Source organism: Gavialis gangeticus, unplaced genomic scaffold (genome assembly GCF_001723915.1).
Source record: "Gavialis gangeticus isolate Ggan-Ray unplaced genomic scaffold, GavGan_comp1, whole genome shotgun sequence".
NCBI classification, from domain to species: domain Eukaryota; kingdom Metazoa; phylum Chordata; order Crocodylia; family Gavialidae; genus Gavialis; species Gavialis gangeticus.
The window spans coordinates 1,880,631-1,902,583 of record NW_017729032.1 but is presented as its reverse complement, the minus strand read 5'-3'; the positions used below and the strand labels follow the sequence as shown (position 1 = coordinate 1,902,583).

Below are 21,953 nucleotides of genomic sequence, written 5' to 3'. Positions count from 1 at the left end.
TCTCCTGTGGGTCGCCTGTTTTCACATCCTCGTCTGTGATGGCCGTCAAGGAGCTGGAGGGCTGCAAAAAACACGCAGGCGTGGAGGAAATAAGTGAGGGGTAGCCTGAGGGTGCACAGGCCTGTCACCGCAGCATCTGTGCACGTTGGGCATCAAAGAAGCCATCCTCACCACCCCCCCACGGGGCTGGACACTGATCCTAAAGCAGTCTATGGCTTCTCTGTCCTGCAGAGGGAAGGGAAGATGGACGGGGTGCTACAGGAAGGGATCCCAGCTGGAGCAGACACTGAAGTGGACATGGCCTGGAAGAACAAAGCTGAAAGCCATGAGCAACTGCAGAGAACCCTCACTAGATACAGGATGGGCAGCTCCTTGTGGCTTCAGCCTGTTACCAGACCACTGCATGGAAGTCCTCAAACCTGGGAGCTGCAGGGAAACTGCCAGGAGTTGAGTGGCTTCGCCTGGCCCTAGAGCAGAGGATGATCAGGTTGGGCAGGTAAGCAGCTTGTGCTTCCCCAGGTCTCCCTGGCTCTTACCCTCGTCTCCAAGGGGTAGCAGGTCTTCAGGTGGGGAGGACACACCCTGTTGCGCTGCTGCAGCTCAGCAATGCGGTTCCAGTCGTCCAGCTGCTCTGGTTCGTCTTGGCATGTGCCCAGGTAGAGGCTGCTCCGGCCTGCAAACCAGAGCAGGAAGCATCAGCACACCCGAGGCCCTGGCGCAGAGGTGGGACTTCTGCTCTGGGCCCTCGCTAGCTCCCAGAGGCCACAATGTCACCACCCACACACTACAAAAATCCTCTCCACACGGCTCTGCCAGGGAACCCTGACCCCATGCAGCCAGTTCCAAGCTGCCCCTCAGACAGACCTACACCATGGCCTGGGCTGAGCCTCCACCTCAGTGCCACATTTGTAGGCCACTAGCCAAGCATTTCAACCCCCCCACGGAGCCCAAGCTCACCAAGACTGGTGCTGCTGCCCGCCTGAGAGCGGCGCAGGGAGCTGCGGGTGGCAGGCCGGTAGCCGGGCAGGTTGAGCAGCGCAGAGTTGCCCGGGGTCTCTTCGGGGGAGGTGGCTTCTGGCTTGGTGAGGGATTCCCGAGAGGGGCAGCTGGTGAGCGAGCGAGTAGAGACCCCCGAGCGCAGCCTGCCCTTGGCCAGGGGGCTCTTCTGGGACGGCTCTGACCGGAGACTGTAGAAAGACGTGTCAGCGGCACTGTCAGGTTCCTTCTGCGGGGGAAAGCCAGGGGTTAGAACAGGAGGCCAGCCAGACAGTGACCCCTGCCAAACAGCAGACCCACTTAACCTCAGGTAGGCAGCCAAATCTTGGCCGACCCAGACGCCTCTCCAGTTCACTGCGGGCTGGGACAATGGATGCCTCGGTGCGTGGGAGTTGGGTGACAGGAAGGGAGCAGAAACCACCATCCCCCAGGGTGGTCAGTGTGGGGCAGACACCCTGTGCAACCGGTGCGGCTTGCTCCTCTCCTGCCCTCCCATGTGCCAGACATCCCAGGGGTTCTTTGGCACAGGACTGCCTGCAGGGAGGGCTCAGCATCCTGGAGGGGGCCCTGTGGTGCCAGGTCCTGAGCCAGCTTTTGAAGCAAGAAGGTCAGGGAACACCAAAGAAATCCTTCCTGGTGCTGCCGGGGGCAAGAATCTGGGGTGCCTCCGGCCCGTGTTACCTTCCTCATGGTGATGTTGATGATCTGCGTGGTGCGCCGGCGCGCCGAGCGGGTTTTGCAGCCAGAGTCGAGTGACAGCTCACCCAGGGAGCCCAGGCTGCTCTCCAGCTTGGACTGGGTGCGGCTGGGGATGGGCGTGAAGTAGAGGCTCTCCAGGGACTCCACCTTCCGCGGCAGGCGCTGGGACGTGATCGACTCGGCGCTGTCGGGCACAGCAGAGGTCTCTGACTTGGAGCGGCCTGGTTTCCTACGGGGAGGGGACACAGCGTGATGTGGCAGCCCCCAGCCTGGGCAGGGCAGGGGCACCCAACCTGGATTTAGTGGGGAGCAGAGAACCACTGGCATGGCTTGTGGGAGGTAGGGGACCCCAGTGACAGATCAGCACAGCCAATGCCCTCCCCCAGTCAGAGGCCCCCGGGACCCCTGCTCCCCGGGTACCTGGTGGAGTTGAGCGGCTGCAACTCATCGCTGCTCAGGTCCAGACTGTCGGTGCTGATGTCACCAGGGTGCTGACTGAAGGGGTCTCGGCTCTTCAGGGGGTCTGCAGCCACTTGGGACTTGCCCAGCTCCCGGAGCTGGCGGTCTGCAAACTCCACCTGGCAGGGCGGGAGGGGCAGTGAGACAGGCTGCATGGGAATGGAGCAGGGTTTGTGAGCCCCACTGGACACACAGCTCAAGTGCAGTAGGACCCCCCTCCTATCCACCCCTCTAGGCCATGGGGACACTCTAGGACAGAGCAGATCCAGCCAGATCCTGCTCCCACGAGCTTAGAGGGCAAATGCAGCCCAGCCAGCACCACTAGCTTGACTAGGGGACATGACCAACTTCCAGCAACAATATTCTTGTGGAGCTAGTGCTTCCCTAGAGCATGTGGCAGCAACTGCAGGTGACAAGGGGGGAAGGACGGCCTCTTGGCTGCAGACAAAGGGCTGGGAATCAAGACACCTAGGGTCCGTTCTAGGCAAGAAGTCAAGTTCTCTAGTCTGCAGAGTGCGCAGCACTGCTCAGCTCGTGGTCCTGGAGAAGGAGCAGGAATTACAGCCCAGCTCTGCGCTGTGGGCATAGGCTTGGTGCCCAGTAAGGCACGGCATTCACGGGACGAGCTGCTTCAGTCTTAGGATCCACTGCCCACAGCCATCAGCCAGCCGGGTCCCAGGGGATCAGACCACCCCCAGGCCTCAGCCCACTGCTCCTGCAGGAGTCTCCTGGTCAGAGGCTTGGCAGAACCGAGCAGCCCGGATGTCCCATGTGCCCAGTGGAGAGTGTCAGAGCACAGGGAAGACATTGGGAAGCTGCTGTAGGACTGTAGGTGGAAGCTGGTCGCCCACGGCACCGCCCACTACCTCAAGAGCAAGACCCCCGACTTCCCACCACAAGGATGATGTTGGGTCGGAAGTTTGCCCTCTCCTTAGCCGTGGGCTTGGTGGGAGAGCAAGGAGCACCACAAGCCACAACTTAGCAATGGCAAGCGGATGCCCCAAACAGGGTCTGATGAGGTCAGATGGAAGGAAAGGAGCTGGCGCCTCCCCACACACAAGGGCGTACCTGAGCCTCTAGGCTGCGGACCTGGCTGCTGAGATTCCTGCAGCTGAGCTCTGACTCCTTGGCCTGCAGGACGGTCTGCTGCAGCTCCTTGGCCAGCCGCTCCGACTCAGCCTTGAGCTCTGTGTTCTCCATCTGCAGCTGCTCCAGCCCTTTCAGCTTCTCAGCCAGGTCCTGGTTCTGCTGCTTCTTGGCGTCATAGAAAGTCTTTGCCTTCTCCATCTGGGGGCAAGTAGCAGAAGCACACTGCAGTCAAGCCATCCTAACTCTCCAGGGTCCTGGGGGAAAGGAAGTGGCACCGAGGGAGCCAGCTCTCCATACCTGAGCCTTGTAGTGCTCTGCAGCCTGCTCCTTCTGGGCCAGCTGCTCCTGCAGCTCTGAGATCTTCTCCTGCTGGCGACTGGTCTCTTCCTGGAGCTCCCCTTCCAGCACCTACAGTCAGAGGCAGATGGAGAAGACAAGATGGTGCCCAGCTTGGATGATGCCCAGCTCTGTCTCTTCCCCAGCACCAGTCCCAGGGGTTGGCCACCCCCACACGCAGCAGGGGTGAGAGAAGTCAGCTGTCACCTCCCCAGTTTGCTCAAAAGCCCCCAGGATTCGGCAGGCTCTGTGCACCCCTCCACCCCATCCACCCAGCGCCTCAGCTACCTTCACTTTCTGCTGCTGGGCGCGAGTGACTCTTTCATGCTGGGCCACCTTTTTGTTCAGCTCCTCTACCTGGAAAGGAAGGGGTCAGTCATACCATTTCCTCGGGGACTGCAGGGCCAGGGGCTTTATGCAAGCCAACCACAGATGCTAAACCACCTCACAGCATCCATGCCTCCCTACTGAAGGGACCCAGCCTCCTCCTAGAGATAAGGGGGTTGGCTGGTGCCACCCCCTGCCTCATGAGCCAGCTCCAAGGCCTCCGTGATTGCTCCAAGACCTGCTCGGCCCCCTGCTGCACTCGGAGGAGTTTCAGGGCTGTCCACAATGCCAAGTCCTCTAGTCCCAACCTTCCCCAGCAGAGAATGCAGCCGCTCACAGAACTCATTCCAGCAACCCCAATGCTGGAGCTTGCACCCCTGGGGGTGGGTTAGCAGGCTCTGGAAGCTCATGATAGCTTGTTAGTCTTTCTTGGCACAAGCGCTTGATTTACATGAGAAAAGCAGGTTCATGTTAGAAGCAAAGTCCATTAAGCCATGAAGATCAGAGATGAGGAACCATAAAGATCAGAGATGAGGAACCAGTGCGAGGAATGAGAGGATTAGATGTAGAGATACTACAAAACGACCCAAGAGATCTTCCCCCATGGCCTGAAGCTCCGGCAGTTGTCTCCATTGCCAGCTGTTTGCTATCCGAGCATCAACATGAGGAGGTGACATACACATACAAGGCCTGACAGGCAGCTAGAACCAGGGATTAAGAGAGTCTTTGGTGCCCTCTGGATAGTCACCCTCACTGGTGTGGCCCAGACCAGCCTCTGGAGAGGAGGTTTGGGGAATTCAGTATTAGAACTGGAATCTGGTTTGCTCGGCATGGGGTTGACTTCAGATCGCAAGTCGAGAAGCTTGCTGACAAGGCCCAGACTGGGCAGAAAGGGTTGACACATGCACAGCCCTAGAAGGGGACGCCATGCAACAGGGGCAGAAGTCTGAGGAATGTAGGTGAGCTTGGACACTGGGACAGGGGACTTTAAAGCCATTCAGGGGAGCATGCTCTTTGTCGACTGCTGGTGCTGGGACCTGCTCTGGACTCAGGTCAGCTGGGCTCCTTTCTGGCTCATGTGTCACCGGAGACAGTATTGTGGTGACCCTAGGCCCTCGACTGCAACTGCCAGCCAGCCCCTGCAGCACTGGTGCACACAGGAAGCAGACACTTGAGGCGGGGTTGGGGGTGGGTGTGCTTTTAAGGCCACTTTCCAGAGCGGATCTACACCAAGGTCTCTCACTTGGTTGATGCTCCCTTATCAAGTGCCTCGCTGGAACCAGAGCACTCAGCTTAGCATAGCAGCTCAGCTGCAGGAGGGAACATCAGCTTTCTTATTGAAGGATGGGAGAGCCCCAGAGGGTTGAGGCTCAGCCTCTGGAAGGGTGGGGTGCAAGGCAGGTCTGACTAGCAATTAAGAGGGAGGACCAGGCTGACAGTGCCTGTCCCTCAGATGCTGCCAGGGGCACAAAGCCTGCACAGCTATCTTCCTGCTGTGCTACTGCAGCAGGGAAGGAGAAAAGAAAAGCCATGCTGACCTGTGTGCCGAGACGTTTCGGCGACGTTAGGGCAGACACGTGGGACTTGGTGGATTTGGGTTAGAGACCATGTAGCCCTGGCACTACCCCCCCACGGCGGGGTGAGAGCCCAAGCCAGTTACTCAGAGCAAACCAGCGCTCGTGGCTCACTCTGGGACCACCCAGAGCCAAGTCCCCATTGCAAACAGTTCACAACAGGAGACAGCAGCTGTGGCGGGGAGCAGCAGCAGCTAGAGTCATGCACTGTCACCGTTTAAGCAGCGGGCACTTCGCATGCGTTACCTGCTTAGCTTGTTCTTTCTGAAATACCTCTAGCTGCTCCACCTGCGTAAAGGGGGTGGGCAAGGAAGGCACAGTGAATACAGCGCGCGCTGGAAACAGATGGCCTACGCCTAAGGGCAGGGAGAGGGAGCTTGGGGAGGGCTCCTGCTCAGCCCTGACTGGGCGCTAGGGGAGAGGGAGACCAAGACCACGACCTACATGACTGCACTGGCTCTACAATTCATGCATAGAGTTGAGGCAGGGCCTCAACCCTGTACAGTGCTAGCACCTGCTCTGTCAGCCCAGTGCCCCTCTCTGAAGTCGCAGCCATGCTGGAACGTAAAGAAAGCCTGAGCTACCGCACCGCTGGGTCAACTGTGGACAGGGATGCTGTTTTCCAGCCTCCTAACCTGTCCAACTGAGCGTGTGGCAGAATTACCCAGCCAGGTCACCTATGTCTCTCAAAGACATCCCCCAAGCAAGGATCAATGTTTTGGCAGAGACAGGAGCACCGGTTCCTGGGGGTCCATGGAAGCAGCTGTTCCTTTTCCCACCCAAGTAAGACCTGAATACAGTCAGTTGGGGGTGTATTTAAGAGTGGACCCCAACACTCTCTGGTGCAGTCCTGCCCAGAGGAGCCATACATCCAGACCCCTGGAGACCCAGTGGGTGGGTCTCCAGTGAATCATAGGAATTAAGGGCTGGAAGGGACCTCGAAAGATCAAGTCCAAGCTCCCCCGCTCTGGAAAATGATCTGAGACCTGGTGGGACGCCATGCATGACTGGGCTGTATGCATACAGGACTACAGGCTGCACAAGTGGTTTCCCCTTCCCCTCTCATCATCACCCCTCTCCCCTCAGCCTGAGGACGCTCACATCCAGCTAAACTGCCCCAAGGGAGACTTACCTGAGACACCAGCTTCTGTCTCTCCTCCTGGAATTTCTGCCTCTCCTCAAGGACCTTGACTTTGGCATTCTCATACTTGTTCGTCATTGCTTCCAGCTTCTTCACAGCTTCTTCAGCCTCCTGCTTGCTCCCAGCCACCAGCTTCCCCGAGTCCAGCTTGAGGCGCTCCAGCTCTTGGGCGTGCTTCTCCTTCAGCTGGCTGAGCTCAGCGTCGAACTTCTGCCGCCCGTGGCTGGACTTCTCGCTGAGCCCTCTGTTCTCCTCGGCCAGCCTGGCATTGGCCTGCTGGAGCACGGCGAGACGCTCTAGGTAGCTGGCATTCTCCACTTGCAGCCTCTGCACTGCTCGGTCTTGTTCGGAGAACCTCTCTTTCACGCTGCGGACCTCTGCCAATTCCAGCTTGGCCTTGGCGAGCTCTGCTTGCAAGGTGCTGGCAGCTCTCTGCCTCTGCTCCAGCTCTTCCCGGTGCTTGCTTTCCAGAGAGGACTGCTCGACCTGCTGCTGCTGGTACAGACGTTTCATGGGCATGAGCTCCCCAACAAGGGCTTGGGCTTTGGCGAGTTCTTGCTGCAGGGGGGACAACAGCTGTTCTTTTTGAAAGTACTTCTCCTGCCAGGCCTTCACCTCTGCACGGAGCTCCTCCTGGCGCTCGCCTTGGGAGTTCAGCTGCCTCTTCAGGGCATCAATGGATGCTTTCTGCTTCTCCGTCTCTTCCTGGTAGCTCTGCACTTCGGCCTTCATGATGGAGCACCTCTCTGCCGCGCGAGAGGCAGCGGTGGCCATTTCCGTCTGGAGGATCCGCAGCCGCTCCTCCAGCTTCCTGCTCTTCTCCGACTCTGCCGTGATCAGGCGCTTCAGTTCCTTGCTCTCTGCTTCCTTCTCCACCGCCTGCCGGTGGAAGATGGACCTCTCCTGCTGCAGGCTGCTGATCAGGCTGTTCTTCCTCTCCACCTCCTGGAGACACTGCGACACTTGTTCTTTCCAGCTCTCCTCCGATTTGCTCTTCTCTTGAGCAGAAGAACGTAGAGACGCCAACTCCTTCTCTGCTGCTGTGATGGCCTCTCTGCTCCGAGACAGCTCTTTTCCCTTCTCCAGCAGCTCCTTCTTCAGGGTCTCTATGGTGCCCCCCTGTCCAGCCTGGGTTGATTTAGAGGCTTCAAGGAGTTTCTCCAGCTCAGACACCTTTGCTTTCTGCTGCCCTATCTCCCTCAAGGCTTCCAGCTCTGCTTCCTGGTGTTTGGCCGTCATCGCTTTGGTCTCAGCAGCCGCTCTTTCCAGGCTGGTAATGGTGTCTTGCTGCTCCCTGCACTTCTGCTCTAGTTTCTGCACTTCCGAGTTCAGCACCTCGGTCTCCTTCAGTTTCTCCTGATAGAGGTCTTGGCAGGAGCTGGATTCCTGCTCCCTGTGCCGGATCTTCTCCTCCAGGCTTTTGAGGGACATCTCCTTGGAGTACACGATGGACTTGATGCTGTCGATCTCTGCCTCTCGGGTTCTGGCAACCTCCAGGAAGCCCTGCAGCTCGCTCTCCATCTTGGCCGCCCGCTCCTTCAGGGCCTCCACGGAGGCAAGCTCCCCTTTCAGCTTGTTCACCGTCTTCTGCAGGTCTCTCAGCTCCTCGCCGCGAGAGACATTTTTCAGACGGAGCTCCTCCAGCTCCCCTTCCTTCTCCTCAATCAGCTCCAAGGACCTAGCCAGCTCCTCCTGGTGTGTGGCACGCTCAGTCCTCTGCTCATTGAGGGTGTTCTGCAGTTGGACATCCAGCTCTGCCTTGCCAGCCTTCTCCGCTGCCAGGTCTGCCTTGGCTTGCTCCATCTCCTGAGCCAGGTGCTCAGCTTCCTTGTCCCGCAGGGCTAGCTCATGTTTGTGAGCTTGCAGGGTTTCTTCCAGCCTGGCATTCAGCCGCTTGACCTCCCCAGACAGCTTCTCTGCTTCCAGTTCTTTTTCCTTGGTGACTGATGAAGCACGGGCAAGGTCAGCCTCCGCCATGGTGAGGTCCTTGCTCTTCTGCTCTCGGAGACGCTTCACTTTCGCTTCCAGCTCAGTCTTCCTAAGCCTTTCCTCAGACAGCTCCTTGGTGACCCCCTCAAGGGCCCCAGCCATTTTTCTCACTTCTGCCTGCAGCTGGGCAACCCGCTGGGCTGTTTCCTGGTCAGAAGCCGCCATCTTCTCCTGCAGAGAAGAGAGATTGGCCTTCAGCTTCTGCTCCACGCTCTCCTTCTCCTTGAACCGTGCCAGGGAGCCAGCAAGGTCTGAATGAGCCAGCGCCAGCCTCTCCTGCTGCTCTCGAATCCTTTCCTCCAGCTCGGCCACTTTTCCCTGCTCTTTCTGCAGCTGCCGGCAGGCCTCTTGGTGGTCTTTGCTCAGGGCTCTTACCTGTTCCTTCAGCTGCTCGCGCGCACCTTCATCCCCTTTGGCCACTGAGGATATTTGTACTAGTTGACGTTGCAGCGTCTCCATCTTCTCCCCATACTCCTCTCCCAGCTCCTGCAGCTGCCTTTCCAGCGCTTGTCCCTTAGCTTTCTCCTCACCCACCTCCCGAGCCATCTGATCTCGGTGCTCCGACAGCTTCTGGATTTCAGTCTCCAGCTCGTTTATCCGGGCCAGGTTCCCTTCGAGGGTCTCGGAAGCCCTCCTTTTCTCATCCTCCAAGATCCCCTCTGTGTTCCGGACTGACTCTTCCAGGAACAGGAGCCGCTCCTGGAGCCGGGCATTTTCCTTGGCCAGCTTTTCTTTCTCCAAAAGCTTCTGCTGACCTTCTTTCAGCTTGGTCTCCACTTCTCGGAGCTGGGCTTTCAGCGACTCGGCTGCTGCTGCCTGGACCTCGCTCTGCTGGCACTTTGCAGTGAGCTCAAGGACTCTGGCATCCAGGTCTTGGACTCTCTGGCCCAGTTGGGCTTTCTCCCTCTGCAGCTCTAGCACAGAGGCTTGGCCCGTGTCTCTGGCTTTCTCCAAGGTTTGCAGCTGGGTGGCCAGGGCTGCCAGCTCTGCCTCTTTTCCCTGCTGGAATTCCTGCAGTTGTAGCACAGCCAGTTCCCTCTCATGGAGGGCCTTTTCGTGCTCTTCTCTCAAGGCGGCCAGCTGCCTGGCCTCCCCCTGGCTGGTCACTTCCATCTGCTGGGTGACGTGCAGCAGTTTCTCCTCATTGTGCCTCAGGGTGCTGCTCAGCTGGTCCACTTGGAGGCTCAGCCCCTGGATCGTCTCCCTGGAAGACTGTTCTTGCTTCTGGAGGTCTTCAGCTAGCTGTCCCTTCTGGGTTCTTTCCTCTTGCACCTGCTGGTGCAGACTCATCAGCTCCTGCTCCTTCTGGAGGACGAAAGCATTGAGCTTGGCGATCTCTGCAGTAAGCGTGTTCACCTGAGTCGTCAGGCGTGCCTCCTGCTCTCGGGAGTCCTGCTCCAGCTTCTCTTTGGCCTGGTGGATCTCAGAGACTGAGCTCTGGAGGCTGCCAATAAGCTCCATGAGCTGAGCTTTCTCCTCTTTGAAGTGCTGCTGTTCAGTTTGGAGATTCGCCTCATGCAGGCTCTTCTCCTCCTCCAGCCGAAGGATGGTGGCTTGGAGCTCTATCACCTTAGCAGTGAGGCTTGCTACTTCCTGTTTTAGATCTTCAAGCTGAGAGAGCAGAGAGAAATGAAACATCGATGGCATTCAGTAATGTTTCAGAGGAGACCTAGACACTTCTGCCCAACAGGGAGCCTGGAAAGTGCTCTGCTGCCTTACAGTTGCAGCAAGAGCTAGTTTCTTTAGTTCTCCCACCATTTCCAAGTCCTGGGGCAGAAAGCCTCACTGACTGGGTCGGACCCCCACTGCGTGGGGACAGGAGATCATTACACCCAGCCACCACAGCAGAAGCTGCACTGCAAAATAAGCTGGAGATTCCTCAGTCCCGCAATACCAAGCATACCCACCCCAAAGGAGAGCCGAGATGCTTTTACTGCAGAACACCTGCACTATCAGCAGGACCTCACCCACCCATCGCTGCCATTGCCCAGCCCTGCCAGGCAAGCCACCCAGGGCAGTCAGTTACTGCGGTGCTTAGAGAAGTAGAATCCACATGCACAACAGAAAGGGCTGAGCTCTCCTTGGCACGCAGATGGCCTGAGATGCTCTTCAGACTCTTCCAGCCACGCTGGCAGGAAGCCTGGAGGCTGCTCCTTTTAAATGAGTGGAGGGGGGCGGGAGGGAGTGCTGACCCCTGTGCACAGGCAAGAGGCTGGGCAGGCTGAGCTGTGCTTTCCCACAGCAGCTGGAAGTGAGATTCCCCCTACAGCTTGCTCTGAAAACCTCTCTATGCTTGCTCTCTCTGTTCTAGCTCACGAGACCCCGCCATACCTTGAGGACGTCTCCCATAACCTCTCCTTTCTCCTCCATGGCGCCGTCCCCCAGCTTTGCCAACTGGTCCTCCAGCAAGGAGATCTTCCCCTGCAGAATCTCTATCTTCTCTTCCAAACATTTCTGGGGAGCGAGGCACATGCATTAGCACATCTGGGCTGCGGGCAGGGGAAGAACTCAGACATCAGCAAGAGCTCTCGCTCAGGCTGGCAAAACCTTCTGCGTTCTTGTCGGGGCTCCGTGGCTGCTCATTCCACTGCTGGATTCTGCTCACTCCCCACTTGGGACCTTCACCACAGACACTATTTTCTCACAAGGGTACAATGGATCCCACCCCCCGCCCCAGGAATTAGCTAATGCCACGCACAACACCGTTTCCCTCATAATTAATGCAGGGCTTCCTCCTGTGGAGACAGGCACGCTGCTCCTGTGGTGCTCCTAGGCCCCGCAAGCCCAAAGACACTGAGTGCTGGATTCCCCTTTCCCACCCCAACAGGGTTCCTGGAAGTACCAGAGACCCTTGGGCTCCAAGCTCTGGCTGCTTCCCTGTACTGCACCAATGCACCCTCACCTTCTCTTGGATGGCACTGTGGAGCTCGCTCTCCAGGTGGGTTTGCTTCTCACCCCCCTGTGTCAGCGCTGCACTGTGCTCTTCAGAGAGCTCGTTCAGAGCTTCTTGCAGCTGCATCAAGTGGCTGGCGAACTCCCGCAGCTGGATGGAAGGGAAGCCCCACCCCCCCCGAACATACTGCCTGGTTAGAGGGTACACACAGCATGCTGGCAAGGTGTCTGGGACCCCCAACATCGTAATATCCCAGAGCTTCACATACAGCTCACTCCCTCAACCAAGGCAGGGCAACGTAACCTGCCCAAGATACAAGAGGCAGTTGGTGAATAAGTACTAGTCCAGGGAGCTTTATCACCACCAGATCACTCTTCTCCCCAGTGTCACCCCCTAACCCAGCTCCCCATGCCTCTGACAACAGCAAGGGGCCAGCCAACAATCAAGTTGTATATGAGAACACCTCCTACAAGAATGGCTGCAGCCCAGGTCCAAAGCATGGTGCTATCCCAGGCTGTCACTACAGCAGGCTAGATCAGTGGTGCTAAGCCCTTCTGTCTTGTGGGCTGGATGGGCAGTGCCCAGTCCACCTGCAGGCCAGATCCAGACACTGGTCCTGATCTAGCACCTGGACCAGACACATCAGGGGACCCAGCTCTGATCCAGACACATGGGAGAAGGGGGCTTGGCCCAGTTCCAACATGTCTCCATGACAAAGTGGGGACACTATCTAGCCCTCATCCAGCCACAGGAGCAGGGGAGGGGGTATGGTGCAGAGTAGCTGAGAGAAAAGGGGAGGGAGGAAGAAAGAACCCAGTTATGCTTGGGAATTTGGCAGCAGGGAGGGTGGCAATATTAACTGCCACTGCTCCCCCACTGCCAATTTCCCCAACCCATGGGAAGCCCTGCAGGCTGGATGCTATGACTCTGCAGGCCAGATTTGGCCCGTGGGCCAGAGATTGAGCACCCCTGGGCTAGATCATCACCTTGGAGAAGCAGGGGTGCCCTGTACCTTGAAGGAGAGGTCTCCATTCTCCTCTGAGAGCTGGGTGATCTTTCGGTCCATCTGACCCTTTTCGGTCCTCAGGTCTTGGCACTGTTTTAAAGCTTCATGCAAACGCATCATCAGGCTACAGGAGAGGAGAGGGGAGCGGATTAGGTTTCCTGCCTTGCAGGAGGGAATGCCACTGGCAAAGAAGGGGGAGAAGCAGCTGCACAACTGTTGTTTTCAATGTTAAGAGGAAGATGATGAGAGTCCTGAGGCACTGAGAGATGCTGGATTTTACTCAGAAACTGGCTTAAGACTAAAGAGTTCCTGGATCTCTGAACCTGCCAGTTACGAGGGTTAGGTGGAGCTGGGGAGAAGGAAAGTCCCTTTTCATACCCCTAGGGAATTCAGCTGAATCTAATCAGAGGGGGACAATAGCAGCTGTTGCATGCTTCAGACTAGCATGAGCCTCAGCAGAGATCGTGTCTTCTAGACTGAAGCAAGACACTCTTGTCTGTTAACTTCAGCCTACATACACCACTGGCATAACCAGTCTTCAGCCAGGATGCCAGAGTTTGAGCACATGGTCGCTGACCCAGGCTCCTCTCTCTGAGCTAACAGATGCATGTCACAGGGGAAGAAGGTCCGAGGCCCACAGAGCACCTTCAGTCCCTGGACTCACAGGTTCTAAAGACCCAGAACTGCCGCCGTGATTGCCAAGTGTAACCTGCAGCACAGCAAAGACCACAGATCTTCACTGCCATTGCTTCCTGCTTCAAATCCACAGGCTGAAGCCAGTGGGCGGGGGGAAAAAGGGCATATGGGGATATAGTAGAGGGAGCTCCTGTCCTGTGTGCTACAGAAAAGATGCGGGTCTGAGCCCAGCTCAGAAAGGGACCAGGGCAGCCCTGAGCAGTTACCTCTCATTCTTTTCCCGCAGCTCTTCCAGCTCTTTGGGCTCCAGCTGCTCAGCAGCTTGCCTCTCATTCAGAAGGGTCAGGCGGTCGATCCGCTGCTGCAGCATGGTGATTTGAGTCTCTGGAGAGGAGATGGGAAGCACTATTACTGTCCACGTTCAATGCCCAAAGGGCACAAGCTGAGCAACGTGCCTCTGTGCCTCAACAGGTGAATGACCACGCTGCATGATCCCGGTCACACCAGGAGCAACTGGTGGGATTGCCCAGTGCCTGGCTTGTAGCTGCTGCCTAGCTCTCATGCTAGGAGCTGCCACCCGACTAACAACAGTCTCCAGCAGGGCTGGCTGTAGCAGCTTTCTGTTGCTAGCAATGCAAGAGGGGAATCAGCTACATGGGCTCTGCCAGGGCAGAGGATCAGAAGAGTCTCTGGTTCAGAAGTTTCCCTTAAGCCACACAAGTGTGGAGGATGCAGCTCCAGCCACCACCTCCCTCTACTTTGGTAGGAAAAAAGGGAACCAGCAGCCCCCAGGATAAGCCTGCTCTATTGGCTGCTGGCACAGACCAAGTCTGAACAATTAACAAGCACATAGCCTGCAGTGCCGCTCACTTCCTTCCAGCCCAGCACGTGCCAACAGCTACTGACCCTTCTCTGTGAGGAGTTTGCGGTTCTCCGCCAGCTCCAGCTCCAGCTCATCCCGGTTCTCCCTCTCTGCCACCAGCTGCTTCTTCAGTCGTCTCAGCTGGAACTGGGGGGTCTGCAGGATGTCACCCATGGGTGAAGCAGGCATGCCAGGAAGGAAGCTGTCACGAAACCATAGCCACACACTGTGCAAGACTGAAAGCCAAGAGACAGAGGCTGCTACCCCCACCCCAACACCCTCGGTAGAATCCCAGACCCACTGGGGCACCAACATCTAGAATACTGCCACATGATGACTGCCTGGAAAGAAGGACCCCTACCCCTTGATCCTACCCATGCCAAGTCCCAGACATTGGGGTGTGGATAGAAAGACTTTCCCTTCCAGGACAGGGGCTCTTCAAACTCCCTGCTGCCCTGCAGTAAGTCATCAGAACATGGTAAGCTCTACTGCTCAGTGCAAGAGATCTCAGCTCAGTTCTTCCCAACCTGCCCCTGATCTTTACTACCAACCTCAGTCTCTCAAACCTTTCACAAGATGTCAGATTGACTTGGGACATGGGAGGGGGACCAGTACTTAAGAAACAACTGCTTTATGGGGACATCAGTACTCAGGACAACAGAGCATCCCAGTATGATCTCTGTTTCCTTACTGAATGGAGGGGCTTTCCTGCTGGACGGATCCCAGCCCAGGGTCACAGGAAAAAGCCAAAGCTGCCTAGGGAGGCTGGGAACATACTTGTTCAGGCTGGAGGAGGAGGCAATCTTCTGCAGCTCCAGGAAGCGCACCTCGCGTGGGTGCTGGCGGGAGAACATTGGGGAATGCTCCTCAGAGCTGCTGCTGGAGACGCTACATGATGATGCTGGGGAGAAAAAGCAAGAGGCATCAAACGAGCTTGCCCTGATGCAGGGGATGGGGAAGGCTTAGAAGCTTAAATGTTCAAGATTGAATGCTTGTGTCCTACGAACCACAGGTCAGATACTAGCGAGGTCAGTTCTGCCCCAACACCACCCTCCTCGCATAGGCTGGTCAGCTCAACAGGAGTATTGAAAGTATGGGATCTGCCCTGCCCTGATGCCCTTGCACAAGACATCCGCTGCCATCACAGCTGTGAAACACACAGTCCACCCTGTCCCTCCCCAAGAGCAGTGTCATGAGAGGTGGGGTGGGACCAAAAGCAGAGCTGTCGCCCTCATTCTTGCAGTACTCAGTAGCAGCGAGGCAGGATGTCTGGCTCTTGGCAGCGCTCCGCGGCACAAAACATGATCCCCAAGTGAAGGACCTTGGGAAAGGAGGATCTGCTCACTAAAACAACGCAGTCCTTCACAGTGTTTGGCAACCTCAGCTGGCTCCACTTGCTGTGTTGAGGGCTTGGGCCAACCCCATTTTGGCAAGTTCTGCATAACAGCAAGTTTGCTCCTAGAGTGCTGGAATCCACCGCTTGGTGGCACCAGTCGGCTGGAAAAGGCCATCGTAGCTGACTGAGATGGCAGCAGCATGAATACAGGAGGGCAAAAGAGCAAGGGAAGGTCCCACTGCTGGGAACTTGTTCTCACTCTAGTGCCCTTGTAGCTGAGAGCTATTTTTGTCCCATTCCCATTTAGACCTTAGGAACTACTATAATAAACCTGATGACTAATGGGGTCAACCTTTCCCACTTGATGGGGGCTGGGAACGTGCCGAGCAAACTGCTGCTCTCTGTGCCAGCCCAGCCACTTCTGCAGGGCTAGTGCCAACAGCCCCTGCTATTTTGAGTGATATGATAAGCCAGCTTTGGTGAGTCACCACCACCACAGAACCCACCTCTCTTCTGCAGGAAGATCTCCAGGTTCTCGCTGAGGCCCTCTTCATTGTCCAGCACAAACTTGAGAATGGTGGCCAGCTCAACCTAAGGAAGAGATGGCACAGGATGAGCAGCCAGGCTGCTGTAGGTACGCATGGGTGGGGAGCAACACTCCAGAGCTGCCACCCCCCTCTAGCACTGTTTAAGAGAGGTACTGAGAAGCGAAACAAGTGGCCCAGAGATCAGAGCCCTGCCAAGCCTGTGATTCTCTACCCATCACGCTAGGCAGAGGGGGCATGGAACATGCCAGCTGCCAGGAGGGGCTTATGGAAGTGAGGGAAGGAAGCACCACCAGGGCTGTGAGGTCTAGCTGACAAAGAAGGGAGGAGATGTGCCATACCCCAAGGCCTCACAACCCATCAGGGACAGGCTTGGGACTGCAACCCAAAGCCACAGCCACAAAATTGTCTCTGCTCACTTGACACCCCTATACACAATCACGCTTCCTCCCCCCACACCTATGGCTGGATCAGTGGCTGGATGGAGTGTCATACAACAAGCCTGCAAGGAGGGGTTGGAGGTTACCTGGATTTTGTACTCAAATTCATTCCAATCCTTGGGGCTTTTAATGCTTATGGAGGTGTGGTACAGGAGTAGCACGGTCACCTGGAAACAGATGCTATGGGTCACAAGGAGGAATTGAGCTTCATAACACATGCATTCAGCTGGACACAGATTCACTCTGGTGGCTGCACTGTCCCTTGTGCGCTGCCTCCTGCTTTGTGTGAGGCCACAAGAGGAGAATGAGTCCACACGTGCATCCCCCTCTCCCTGCAGCATTGGCTCGGTCACCCAAAAGTCATTCTCAGTTTCTTTGAATTTGTGCAAGCTGCTGCTCCCAGCACCATGCCTGCCCTCTTACTGCACATGTCCTCCACAGGTTTAGGTAACGTAAGAGTTCTATTACAGTTGTCCCAGAAGGCTTCACCTCTCTGTTTGGACCCATTGTTGGCTACCGCTTCATACAGACACCAGAGACCTACAGGTACCTTAGCCAGCTCCAGCTCTTCTCCCTCCAAGAGCTTCTCCACTGACACCAGGCTCTCCATGGTGGCCTTGTGCTTGCAGTGCTCTGCAATGGAAAGCAAAAGGGCTGGTTACACCACAGTCTCTGCTGCACTTGCCTCCAAGAGACAGGATTCAAGGCCTCCTCCCTCCACCTCGTTTTCCAACCCCGAGGGCTAGCAGCATCTCCACCCCCTCATCACATGCTAAAAGCATCCCCCCCGCCCCCTCATCACACCAAGGCTAGCATAACCAGCTCAACAAATCCAATATGCCAGGGGAGGAGAATCACCACTTGCACAGCCCAGACAACACAAGACAGGGCAACTAGCTCACTGCTGAAGCTCAGCCTTGGACCCTAAACAGGGTAACCAGGCAAGGCCCTTGGCTTAACCTTTCAGGGCCTTCCCTGGTCCAAGCCTCTGATCCACCTCCCCTTGGAAATCCCTCTACTCCTGCTGGTGTCCCAGTATTGGCCCCAAATTGCATCCCCTTTAGATTTATACACCCACTTCCACTATGGAGAGCAAGCATAATATCTAGTTGTCACAGAAGTCGCTGCTTCTTGATCAGATATTCCAGCTCATTTTGACTGAGACCCAAGGTTAACACACCTAAAGATCCAGCCATATCCTGTTGCATCAGATGTGTCGGGCTGGTTATGCTAATGGGCATGTGATGATCAGGTGGGGATGCCGTTAGCATGCTAGATATCCACCTCTTGTGCTGGGCAGACCCCAGAGCAAGCCCTCTGCTCTGCCTCTAGAGCATATCTGCAGACATCTCCATAAGATACTTTTCCCCTGTGCTGCCAAGCCTCATGGCAACACCGCTTACATCCATGGGGCACTGGTTACATCAGTGACTCAGCTCACACGGGACTGTGTGTACCTAGAAAGCAATAACCAGAAGGGTGGAATTCCTTACTCTGTAGAAAGCTGCAGATAAATGCTATTCTCTCCGGCAGGGGCTGCTGCAGAGCCGACTCTCCCTCCTCTGTGTCATGGCTGAAAGAGTGCACACAGGTTATTTGACCCCCTGGGGATGAGGCCGAAGCTGCTCGTGCAAGGCTTGGTGCTCTGTTACAGGAAGACAGAGCCTTACGCAATAGGTTTCTTGCTTTCCCTATTCCCTGCACCAGCAGGGGAACAAATCTGGTCCAGATGACGGGATCTTGGTTGCCTGCCACGGGGACTGAGCACGCGCACAGCACATTGCTGACAAGACGCTGCTGCCCAGAGTACTTACAACCAGCATAAAATATGCACATTCCCTTCCCCCACCCAGCTCAAACAGATCCACCCTCCCAGTCTTTTCCAGAGCCCGCATTAACATGGCTGTGTTTATTTCCTTGCCTGTGCAGCTGCCAGGAGGCGGGGAGGGGAAGGGAAGGGAAGGGAAGGCTGGGAGGGGATACTATGGTTCCAGAGCAGTCAGCAGAAGGAGCTCAAGAAGGAACACAAGTTTTAAGGGGAGAGAGAACTACTGGATTTAGAGAATGCGTTGGGTGCCCCAGCCATTTACAAATTGGTGGGCATCTGCTTGCCAGTTCAAGCCAATCAGCCCCTTCCCCAGAACATGACTGAATTGCAGGAGTGCCCCTTACTACTTGGGCAGCCTGTGAAGAAGCCCGATTTCTGACAGATGGCCCTGCTAGGGCCGGTGGCTCAGAACGCTTCTCACATCAGCTCGGGACCAGACTCTGGCGTGGAGATGCAGCAGCGCCCACCAGCAAGGTCAGAGGAGCTGTGCACTGTACCCAGGCTACGATCACCTTCTCTATTTGCATTTGACAGTTTGGTGCAGCTTTGAGGGGGCCCTGGAAAGCAGCTTCCCCTTCCCTACATCCAAGCCACCACATTTTTTCTTCCAAGAGCCAGGAAGAGCAGCACATACTTGGGCAATAACTATCTACAATTCTCATTTACACTCAATGAAAATGAGGGCTGAAAGGGACCTCAGGGGCTCACATCTAATCCAAACCCCTGCTAGAGCAGGACCAGCCCCAACTACATCCCAGCCAAGGCTTTGTCTACCCCAGTCTTCAAACCCTCCAAGGATGGAGAGTACACTACCTCTCTGGGTAACCTGTTCCAGTGCTTCACCACCCTCCTTGTGAGAGAGATTTTCCTTATATCCAACCTCAACTTCCCTTGCTGCAACTTAAGCCCATTGCTCCTTGCTCTGTCATCTGCCCCCACTAAGAACAGCCCAGCTCCATCCTCTTTGCAACTCTCCTCCAAGGAGTTCAACACTGCTATTCAATCCCCCCCAGTCTTCTCTTCTGCAGACTCAAAAAACCTAGTTCCCAGCCTCTCCTCCCAAGTCACATCCCCCAGGCCTCCAACCATTTTCACTGCGCTCCACTGGACTCTCTCCAATGTGTCCACAGCCTTTCTGTAGTGGCAGCCTCACAACTGGACACAGGACTCCAGATGTGGCCTCCCCAGTGCTGAATACAGGGGAAGAATCACCCGATCTGCTGGCAACTTTCCTATTAATGCAGCCCAGGATGCTGTTTACCCTTTTTGGCAATAAGGGCCCACTGTTGGCTCACTTGCTTCAAGGTTGGCCGAGGTCTTTTCCCATTGTGACACAAACCCAGATGCTCAAATGCTGGGACTTGTCCAGGAACGAAGGAAGCTGGACACTGACTGAAAATGTGCTTGGGATCTTTAGGTTACCACATCCAGACACTTTAAAAGGCTTTCTATCCACTCGCCTTATTTCAGAGCTCCCCCCAGCCAGGCTTTCCCTCACACCCTCTTCCTGTTCTGGACAGGAGTCAGGCCCAGCAAGTCAGTTCATACAGCCAGGTCTGCTAATTTGTTAATCGGAATTAGATTAACCAGGTCTGACTAAATATATCCTTTGCAGGCAGCTCCTTCCTCCCCACCCACCCACAGCACAGTCAGATTCCTGCTCTGGAGCAGGCTCTTGTTACGCAGCAAGGGATAATTATAGCAGACAGGCATCCACCAAGGCTCCCAAAGGAAGAAATTGCAATGCAAGGCGGCGCCCAACTAGGAATAACAGCCTCCCATTCCACGCATGGCTCCTCTCTGCTTCAGCTCCTGCATGCGACTCAGCGCTTAAGCGCGCCCAATTCCAATTCCAGCTTCCATTATGTTGTAAAGGCTTTTTATAATCCAGCTCACAGGCAGTAAAAGCTGTGCCTGCACAAGGCACTGCTATGAGCTCATTCCCCAAAGCCATGTCACCTCCTCCCCCCACATTCCCCAGAAAGCCAAGCACTACTCAGTGCTGGAATGGCATACAGAGCCCATAGCACGCTAGAGGCCTCGGAGTCCCACAGACACGAGGCAGCAGCAGGCCTGGCATTCCCAGGGGCAGCTTGAAATGCACTGGTGGAGAGAAGCCAGGCCATCTCTTGACAGGTGACTCAGCAGCCACAGCTGCCACAAATCACCCGTCAGGTAGAGGTGGAGGAGCAGCTTCTGGGCTTCCAGGTCACTGCCAGGACTAGGAGAAGAAGGCACTAACTTGGTGCATGGGTCTTTTCCATCCACCCCTCCTGGATTTCTGCATTCACCTGGGGCAATTTCTACAGCTCAAGTCTGGGACTGCGCATCACGGCAGAGACAGCAACTGCGGGAGTGAGCTAGGCTCTTTGGAGCACTGTGTCACTAGATGATTTAACAGTTCCATGCTCTGTCCTTGCCCTTGGCATCACTGCACAGCTGTAGCCCATGAAAGTGCATAGGCCATGGCACATAGGACCCTTGGATCTCTCCAGGATGCATGAAATGGAATGAGCCATGCCTGTGACTCAGGCCCAAGGGGTGCTCTTGGGTCTGCAGCTGGCAGCCCACCCTTTTGTTTGCATGCTGAAGTCACTGCTGAAGTTGGAAGCGCAGTCAGAGTCCCGCCACATCGCCTACACGCAGCTGCTCTGAATGGAGCTGTGCTTCAGTGGGGTTCCTCAGCACTGCCTGATGGGCTCTGTTTCAATGGAGACTGGATTTATAAATCAAGTGAAGAATGAAGGAAGAGTGGGGGAGAGGCATATCAAGCACTCAACACTGGTGCATTTGGAAGTGCAACCAGGAGGAACCTCCCAAAGTCAGACCCTGCTTTTGAGAGACTTGAGGGTGCACTGGACCTCCTCAAGCTAGGCCTACAGTCCTTTTCTCTCCTGGAGCAAACGGACTGGCTCATAAGCCTCCCAGATAACCCAGGCAGGCTCTAAACCTGTTCCTGTGGCACACGGGCTTTGCATTCAGATCCCATGCCAGTGGATGGTAGACTAAAACCATCCCGATCAGGGGCTGGTGACCTACAGCCTGTGGGTTGGATCTAGGCTGCCACAGCTTGGGGAAAATCAGCAGCATGCAGCTAAGCTTGGCATGTCCCCCTTACCCTGCTGCTATTCCACTTCGCAGCCTTCCCGGCTGCTCTCTCTTGCCTTCTACAGTACTGAATTCACCGCTACCCACTGCTTCTGGGGACAAGAACCAGCAGCATATGGCACAGGTGGTGCAGGCAGCAGGAGGGTGGGTGCTATGGAGGGAGGCATGGCAGCCCACCACTCTAAAAAGTTGCCAACCCCTGCTCTCTTGGTTAGAGTCCTGCCAGGCAGTTCGAGGGGGGACCAGGTAGCTCTTTTCTACTCACATTTTGTTAATGATCTTGATGAAGACGCTGCAGTCCTGGAGCTGTGCCAGGTCATCCAGGGCACTGTCAACTTTCAGACTGTTGACCTGGGGATGCGACAGGACAATCAAAAACCTGGATCCCAGCAGAAAGCCAGTGTAGGGTTTACCAGCACCTGCCTGCTCTGTGAAGCACTTTGGCTTTGAACATGCAGCTTCTGCGGCATAAGGCAGTCTCTTTCAAACCCTGCTTCCATCCCCAAAACCAAGCCCGAGACCATCTATCTGGAAGAAGAGCCAGCGCAGCTCCTGGGTCTGGTAGCTTTGCACTCTGTGGTAAAACGTGGGCCAACTCAAAGCCAAGACACCAATACAGACCCTCATTTGTTTCTCCATGGAGGTTCAAGTCAATTCAGACACTGCTTGGGTGTGCCCATGAGAAGCCC

General features: G+C 56.0%; 1 protein-coding gene across 6 annotated transcripts in view; it reads right to left on the bottom strand.

The window, feature by feature from the left end:
• The window catches only part of NUMA1 (nuclear mitotic apparatus protein 1), a 58,947-nt gene that overhangs the window by 7,951 nt on the left and 29,043 nt on the right, over nucleotides 1–21,953 (bottom strand). For 4 of the 6 annotated variants that reach the window (XM_019524308.1, XM_019524306.1, XM_019524307.1 and 1 more), the window contains 21 exons: nucleotides 21,530–21,615; nucleotides 17,822–17,901; nucleotides 16,879–16,961; nucleotides 16,415–16,495; nucleotides 15,850–15,934; nucleotides 14,785–14,908; nucleotides 14,052–14,209; nucleotides 13,412–13,529; nucleotides 12,516–12,633; nucleotides 11,513–11,653; nucleotides 10,942–11,064; nucleotides 6,613–10,221; nucleotides 5,727–5,768; nucleotides 3,868–3,936; nucleotides 3,541–3,651; nucleotides 3,223–3,441; nucleotides 2,116–2,273; nucleotides 1,678–1,924; nucleotides 958–1,225; nucleotides 537–673; nucleotides 16–61 (listed from right to left, as the gene is read on the bottom strand). In XM_019524308.1, the coding sequence (XP_019379853.1) occupies nucleotides 16–61; nucleotides 537–673; nucleotides 958–1,225; nucleotides 1,678–1,924; nucleotides 2,116–2,273; nucleotides 3,223–3,441; nucleotides 3,541–3,651; nucleotides 3,868–3,936; nucleotides 5,727–5,768; nucleotides 6,613–10,221; nucleotides 10,942–11,064; nucleotides 11,513–11,653; nucleotides 12,516–12,633; nucleotides 13,412–13,529; nucleotides 14,052–14,209; nucleotides 14,785–14,908; nucleotides 15,850–15,934; nucleotides 16,415–16,495; nucleotides 16,879–16,961; nucleotides 17,822–17,901; nucleotides 21,530–21,615 (6,103 nt within the window). The remainder of the gene's footprint in view (nucleotides 1–15; nucleotides 62–536; nucleotides 674–957; nucleotides 1,226–1,677; nucleotides 1,925–2,115; nucleotides 2,274–3,222; nucleotides 3,442–3,540; nucleotides 3,652–3,867; nucleotides 3,937–5,726; nucleotides 5,769–6,612; nucleotides 10,222–10,941; nucleotides 11,065–11,512; nucleotides 11,654–12,515; nucleotides 12,634–13,411; nucleotides 13,530–14,051; nucleotides 14,210–14,784; nucleotides 14,909–15,849; nucleotides 15,935–16,414; nucleotides 16,496–16,878; nucleotides 16,962–17,821; nucleotides 17,902–21,529; nucleotides 21,616–21,953) is intronic. The other 2 variants (XM_019524309.1, XM_019524311.1) reach the window with 2 other exon arrangements.